At 40.3% G+C, this 6,863-nt stretch overlaps 1 protein-coding gene across 1 annotated transcript; it reads right to left on the bottom strand.

Moving 5' to 3' along the window:
* Nucleotides 1-419: 419 nt before the first annotated feature.
* Nucleotides 420-5,446, bottom strand: CENPQ (centromere protein Q). Its single transcript, XM_010174080.1, has 8 exons — nucleotides 5,294-5,446; nucleotides 4,485-4,539; nucleotides 3,359-3,473; nucleotides 3,026-3,094; nucleotides 1,668-1,797; nucleotides 1,281-1,400; nucleotides 973-1,050; nucleotides 420-548 (listed from the first exon to the last, which is right to left on the bottom strand). Exons 1-8 carry the CDS (start codon nucleotides 5,444-5,446, stop codon nucleotides 420-422), a joined length of 849 nt encoding a protein of 282 aa, XP_010172382.1.
* Between the last annotated feature and the right edge of the window lie 1,417 nt (nucleotides 5,447-6,863).

Genomic DNA, 6,863 nt, shown 5'->3' with positions numbered 1-6,863 from the left:
TTTAACTCCAAAACAAAAGTTACTTTGGTAAGAGGTATTGTCTTCACCAATTTACAAATGTGATATAAAGGTGCAAATATAATTGAATAGGTTGGCTTATTCAATAAAAATGCTCAAATAAACCCAGCATCTCTTTTCCTGTCTTCTTCTAACACAGTATATATCATCATTAGAAGTCATCACAGGTCTAGAACAACCCCCCTAAAAACCCTTGATGGATCACTGAAATCACTAGAGTCACAGGATGTAGCTACAGATTTATATATAAATATTCATAGAAAATGTTTTAATAGAAATTTCAGCAGTAAAGCCATTAGGAAGAAAACAGTTTCCATGATCAGAATCCTGTTGTTCTACATTAAAACAGAGTGCTAGCATAGGTTATCCTGTTCAAAGGAGGTTCCATATACCTGGGTTTCTCAAAGGAGGTCTACCTTCTCATAGGTCTTTTCAATGAGGGTTAACATGTTCCTCAAGTCAGCTGACTGCTGAATAGTGTTCATATCCTTTAAAAGACCTTTCTGATTTTTTATCTTCAAAATTTCTTCCTAAAGAAGGCAAGAGAGAATACCAACAAATAAAAACCAGCTTTCATTGAGTCCAACAGAAATTTCACTTTCATGCAGCCTAGCTGTACCCAATACAGCTACAATAAAAAGGATAGAGACATGGAATGGGACAGTTTTCCTTCCATCAATTACAGATGGATACATTTCAGAAATGATTAGAGGTTCCCTAGGACCATAGGGTTCCTAGGAAAAGACATGTGATACTTTAAATGGCAGGTTTTCTAGGGTTTTGCTCTGTTTTTAAAAAGTAAGCATTTAGTTCTCAAAGAAAAGGGGGGAAAAAAAAGAACAGTTTCAGAATTTTCAGAACTTCCCCCTCTGGCAGAGGTTAAGGGATAAAAGCACACTTTGTTGCCTTTCTTCTCATAGCCAAGGTGTCTCTGAAAATATATTTCATGCTCACCTGCAAAGTAGGTGCCTGTAAACTCCGCTTGGGGAGATCTGGAAGGTGGAGTGCTCCACTTACATCTTTCTGGAATACCTAGAAGGAGAAAAAAGAAGAAAAAAATAATTCCAAAAATCAAACATCAGGCACACAAGGAGGAAATAAACTGGCTGTCATCATCCAACTTCTTAATTTTGCAGCTGGAGTTGGAAAGATTGAAAAGTTACATTCCCAAAGACAGCTGATCTCTGCAGAAACAGCTTGTATGGGTGAGCTCTGGAAACACCATCTCCTTAGAGGAATGCGCCAACATCTATCAGAAATACCTTCCTGGCCTTTTTTTCATCTTCCTCTAACTGGTTCTTGAGGACCTGGATTTTGTACTGCAGCTGCTGTATAGACTCTTCAATGTGTTCTGCTGTGTCCTCAGCTTCATTTATTTCTTCCTACAACAAAACAGACACAAAACCAGAATAAAATTTACTTTAGAGATGGTGAGCCTCTTGCGTGTGAGATACTGATCATCAGCATCACCTCAGTCACTGAAAAAACATCCAAAAAGACACATTGCTTTGTAGCAAAGGTGGGTGACGATGATGGACAGTGCACACAACAGCAAGGGCAGAGTCAGCAGTCCCTCTACTAAAAAGTTACAAAACACTGAGCAGCAGCAGACAGGGAAGATATTTTCTTCCCTTCCTTGCCTTGCATACCTGCAATTGTACCAAAGACTCTTCATTTGTCTCAAGCGTTTGTTTCTCTGCCATTTGAAGGTTCGGGACATTCTTCAGGTTGCCCAGCTTCCCTGGAGGCACCTTTATCGTCTTGAAAAATCTCAGCACCCTTTATTATAGGAAAAGGAAAGCATGACTTGTTTGGAGTTCTTTGCAAAACAAGAAGAACACTGACTAATGTCTTCTCTGGGGAAAAACTAAACTCAATTTAGCCCAATTGTGGCCAGTGAAGTAAAAGGATCCAGACAGGAAGAAAGGCTGTCGTGAATTGTTTTCCAAAAATCATGTGGAATAGATGTCTAAGAAAGGAACCAAGAAGAAGAAAACACACTGCTCTAACATTTGCTGTTACACCAGTGCTGTGTGGTTTCTATCCCATTTGCCTGTGCAGCCCCTGACATTAACTAGTATTTTCTCAGTTCTGACCTTTCAGCTTTTCAAACTAAAGCTAAGTTCTAAAAAATCAATTTTTAACTGCTTCCACACAAAATCATTGCAGTTAAATCTGTAAATGCTTTTGTGAAATACAAAACATAGTTTTATGCCAGAGGAAGAGTTTTAGTTTGTTCTCAAAGGTTCTTCTGATTCTGAGGAAGACTTGAATTCTTCCGAGTTGGATCTGTCTGTTAAAATACAGATTGAAGTGGACAAGCAAGAGTTAGATACACCAAACTGCTGCAATTTCCATGCATTTCAGATGAGATTGTAGGAGTCTGGCAACTCAGAAATCACACCCAACTTATCACAAATTAAACATTAAAAAAAAAAAAAAAAAGAAAGAAAATAATTTACAAAAAAATAGCTTCTCATGTTTGAATCTTGAGGTACTGTAAGAACAAAGAAAGCAACATATAGGCTCAGGCTTTATGCTGATAAGAGCCTGGTATATCAACATACAAAAACCATATATAATTACTCCCACAATGTCATAAAAAGACTACAAGTTAAGCCCCAACTTTCTTTGAAGTAACTTCAACAGTCAGAAAATGAACTAGCACTTAAGAAGTTTTAGCTATAACTGCTCCTACCACTCCCATAAAATGATAAGAAAATAAATAGCTGCCCACAAATAAAGAGTACAAAGCTGATTCAAGGAGCTCTTAAGAATACCTCCTAGGTTCTGTTACTTGTATAGAAGTAGTTAAAGGGGGTCTTTCAACAACTCTTGCTTGTCCACTTCAATCAATGTACCCCTCAAGATTTTGCATCAACTCTCCCTTCCAAGATTTCCTAAAGGTGATTACTTCCAGAAGCAATTCTACAAGCACGGTACAAAACACCTGGGTAAACTAAATCCTTTCTCTCCCCCCTTTTTTTTTTTAATTAAAATTTCTTACCTTTCTCTCAGTAAATTAAGGTCCTTCTGAACATCATCTTTTCTCTTATTTTGTTGGCACAAAACAGATCTGGAAAGAAAATAAAGGCAGAATTTTCATCACAAAGCCTGGAGCTCATAGAACATATTAAGTGACGTGAACATAATCAGAACTTCTCTAGCTAAAAATTTCCAACTTCAGATAGAAAGTGGTACGTTATACCAGATAAAATATACACAGCCAGTCCTATTGCCCCAAAAAAGCTCCAAAGCTTTTCCAGTTCAAGCAATGTTATGACTTTTACTTTATTCCTTGTGGAAACAAAGAAGAACCACTAGGATATTTGGCACTTACAGTATTACTGAATCCATTACAGTTTCCAGAAATTGCCTGCTGCTCTCTGAAAGACTCTGCCAAGATCCTATTTTAGCACTGGTTAGCTTCACCTTTTTTGAAGAACCTTTTTCTCCTGTTATCACAAAAGAAGAAAGGAAAATGATTTGTATGATTTGTCAAATCTGGATAAAGAGGTTTGTGACTCAATTCAGTCACATCATAGTCAAAGATGTAACAGTTAATATTTTGCCTTGCCAGAAAAATAGTGGGTCAAATCTATCCACATTAGGTGGTACTTACTATTTGCAAGTCACAAGTTGTTTGAAAAGCAAGAAATAGAAAAGGTGGAATTTTACAAGAGAATATTACTTGCAAACAAAAGTATATGATTAATATGTGCATATACAACACATATATATTATGAATGCACACTGGCTAAGACTATACTGCAAATACTTGCTGTTATTATTCAGAAAGAAAACTTTTAAACTTCTCCTCTCCCTCTACTCTGCCCTGGTGAGGCCACATCTGGAATATTGTGTCCAGTTCTGGGCCCCACAGTTCAGGAAGGACAGGGAACTGCTTGAGAGAGTCCAGCACAGAGCCACCAAGATGATGAAGGGAGTGGAGCATCTCCCTGCTGAGGAAAGGCTGAGGGAGCTGGGGCTCTTTAGCTTGGAGAAGAGGAGACTGAGGGGTGACCTAATTAATGTTTAAAAATATATTAAGGGCAAATGTCAGGAGGATGGAGCCAGGCTCTTCTCAGTGATGCCCAATGGTAGGACAAGGGGCAATGGGTGTGAGCTGGAACACAGGAGGTTCCACTTAAACTTCAGAAGAAACTTCTTTACAGTGAGGGTGACAGAGCCCTGGAACAGGCTGCCCAGGGAGGTTGTGGAGTCTCCTTCTCTGGAGACATTCAAAACCCGCCTGGACACCTTCCTGTGTGATCTCATTTAGGTTCCTGCTCCGGCACGGGGATTGGACTGGATGATCTTTCGAGGTCCCTTCCAATCCCCAACATTCTGTGATTCTGTGATTTCAGCAACATCTAAGGCATCTACAGTTTCAGCATAGCAGCTCCTACTTTTACTTTAGTGTTTTTTCAAAACACTGAATTATAAAGGAAAGAATACAAACCTACCTGCAGGGGAATAGTCCTCATGTTCTTTGGCTTTCCTTTTGACTGGCTGAGTAACCTGCAGATGAGAAAAATTTACAGGAAATGTGGAAATTTGGAAGCATCCTCTGCTTTGAGGAACCTCTGAACCATTCATCTATTACTAGCAACCCACAACAAAAAGGCTACGAAAGTGTGTCAGTGCTTGACAGAGGTCTGTTGACACTGACCACAAAAAAGGCTTTTTGAACCATGAAACAGTAATTAATCTCAAGTGGGTTAAGGAAAAGAATTCACTAGTCTTAATTCCTCCCATTCCCAGACTGAGGTCATGAAATAAGAAATGCACAAGATGTTTGGCAATCCAGCCACATTTTGAGATCACACCATTCATAAATTGGGTGGTTAAGTAAGCTCTCTCCAACAGAAAGCTGCCTAGGCCAACCCTGAGACATGCAGGGAATATTTTCCAGAACTAAATACATTTTACCTGAGCTGAATGAACTCTGAATTTATCACTCTGTTCAAACAGATGCTGTGTAGCTCTTCAAAACTGCACAGCCAGTTTGTCCTTTTATTAATGATCAGGCAATGTTTCCCTCTACTTGTCACAGGCACAGTAGCATGCAAGTAGAAATTCTGGAAACCATGGAGCAGTTAAAGCAGTGGGTCTCAAAAGAGCTGTTCACACTGGACATTTCTTCAAGAGGACGACGTTTAGTTAATTAAATATTATCTATAAATTCCAGTAAATAAACTGGGCAAAATGCCTCTCCCTCCAACCCCCCCTTTTGTTACATTTCTAATTTGTTTGATTCAAAAATAATGATTACCTTTGGTTTTTGAGCTTGTTTCCTTCCTTCTCCATCTGTTCCCTTCTTTATGCTGGAAGGTCCTTGTTGATTTTGTGATTTAAATGATTTTTTTGCTGATTTTCTACCAGCAGTCTCCCCCATTTTGCTGGAAGATGCGTGATAGTGTTTCATTACCTGTAAACCAAACAGAACAGAAAGAAATAAAACCCAAATTAAAATCCAGCAGTTACAATCCATACAGTGCAAACCACACATTAACAAGCAAAATGATGGAAATACCCAGTGCCAAATGGACTCAAATGTTTGCATGTTTTCTAACCCAAAGCCTAAATCTTGCATATTTATCTACGTGCAGGACCACTAAAAACAGTCCAATTTGTTCTGAAAGGCCTCCAAGAATAGAAATTCTTTATCTGTCAAATGCAGTTCAGTGCAATCATCCTATTAATGAACATCCTATTAATGCAGCCATCCTATTAGCAGAACTTTTTAACCCAGCACTATAACCATAATGTTCACTGCTGCAGTTTAAACCTATAGTTTATTTTCTTACTCACTGTAGAGATGGAGGGAAAAAGAAGTCACACAGCAGAGAGTAATCATTACACCCCACCAGCCTTCTCTTTTCTGAAAACAACTCAGATGTATTCAGTTTTCTTTTCACAGAATCATAGAATGGTTTGGGTTGGAAAAGACCTTAAAGATCATCCAGTTCCAACCCCAATGCTGTGGACAGGGTTGCCAACTACTAGATCAGGCTGCCCAGGGCCCCATCCAGCCTGGCCTTGAACACTTCCAGGGAGAAACATCCACAGCTTCTCTGGGCAACCTGGGCCAGTGTCTCACCACCCTCTGGAGAAAAACTTCCTCCTAATATCCAACCTAAATCTCCCCTCTCTTAGTTTAAAGCCATTTCCCCTTGTTCTGTCACTACCTGCCCATGTAAAAAGTCACTCTCCCTCCTCTTTAGAAGCTCCCTCCAAGTACTGGAAGGTTGCAACGAGGTCTCCCCAGAGCCTGCCCAGGTAACTAGTGATAGGACAAGAGGCAATGGCCTTAAGTTACACCAGGGGAGGTACAGATTGGATGTCAGGAAACACTTGTTCACTGAAAGGGTTCTCAGGCACTGGAACGGGCTGCCTAGGGAAGTGGTTGAGTCACCATCCCTGGAGATGTTTAAAAGACGTGATTGAGTGCTTGGAGATATGGTTTATTGGTGAACAGGTACAGTTGGTACCTGTCTCAGAGGCACCTGATCTCAGTTGGTACCTGATCTCAGAGGTCTTTTCCAACAAGGAGATTCTGTGATTCTCTTCTCCGAGCTAAACAAGCCCAGCTCCCTCAACCTTTCTTCATAAGAGAGATGCTCCAGCCCTCTGATCATCTTCCAGCTTTCTTGTGCTGGGGGCTCCAGGCCTGGATGCAATACTCCAGACGGGCCCTCACAAGGGCAGAGTAGATGGGGACAATCCCCTCCCTCACCCTGCTGCCCACCCCTCTTTTGATGCAGCCCAGGATACAGTTGGCCCTCTGGGCTGCAGTTGCTCACTGCTGGTTCATGTCACAGAATCACAGAATGGTGGGGTTG

Source organism: Antrostomus carolinensis, unplaced genomic scaffold (assembly GCF_000700745.2).
Source record: "Antrostomus carolinensis isolate BGI_N321 unplaced genomic scaffold, ASM70074v2 scaffold25998, whole genome shotgun sequence".
Lineage (NCBI taxonomy): Eukaryota > Metazoa > Chordata > Aves > Caprimulgiformes > Caprimulgidae > Antrostomus > Antrostomus carolinensis.
The sequence above is the reverse complement of the archived record's forward strand: the minus strand, read 5'-3'. Positions and strand labels throughout refer to the sequence as shown.

Excerpts from the sequence above, each read along its gene's own strand:
- CENPQ (XM_010174080.1), bottom strand. The coding sequence starts at position 5,446 with ATGAAACACTATCACGCATCTTCCAGCAAAATGGGGGAGACTGCTGGT. Across the intron at positions 3,095-3,358 it reads GTAATGGATTCAGTAATACT|ATCTGTTTTGTGCCAACAAA; the intron begins GTAAGTGCCAAA and ends TTTTCTTTCCAG. Across the intron at positions 1,798-3,025 it reads CTTAATTTACTGAGAGAAAG|GGTGCTGAGATTTTTCAAGA; the intron begins GTAAGAAATTTT and ends CCTATAATAAAG.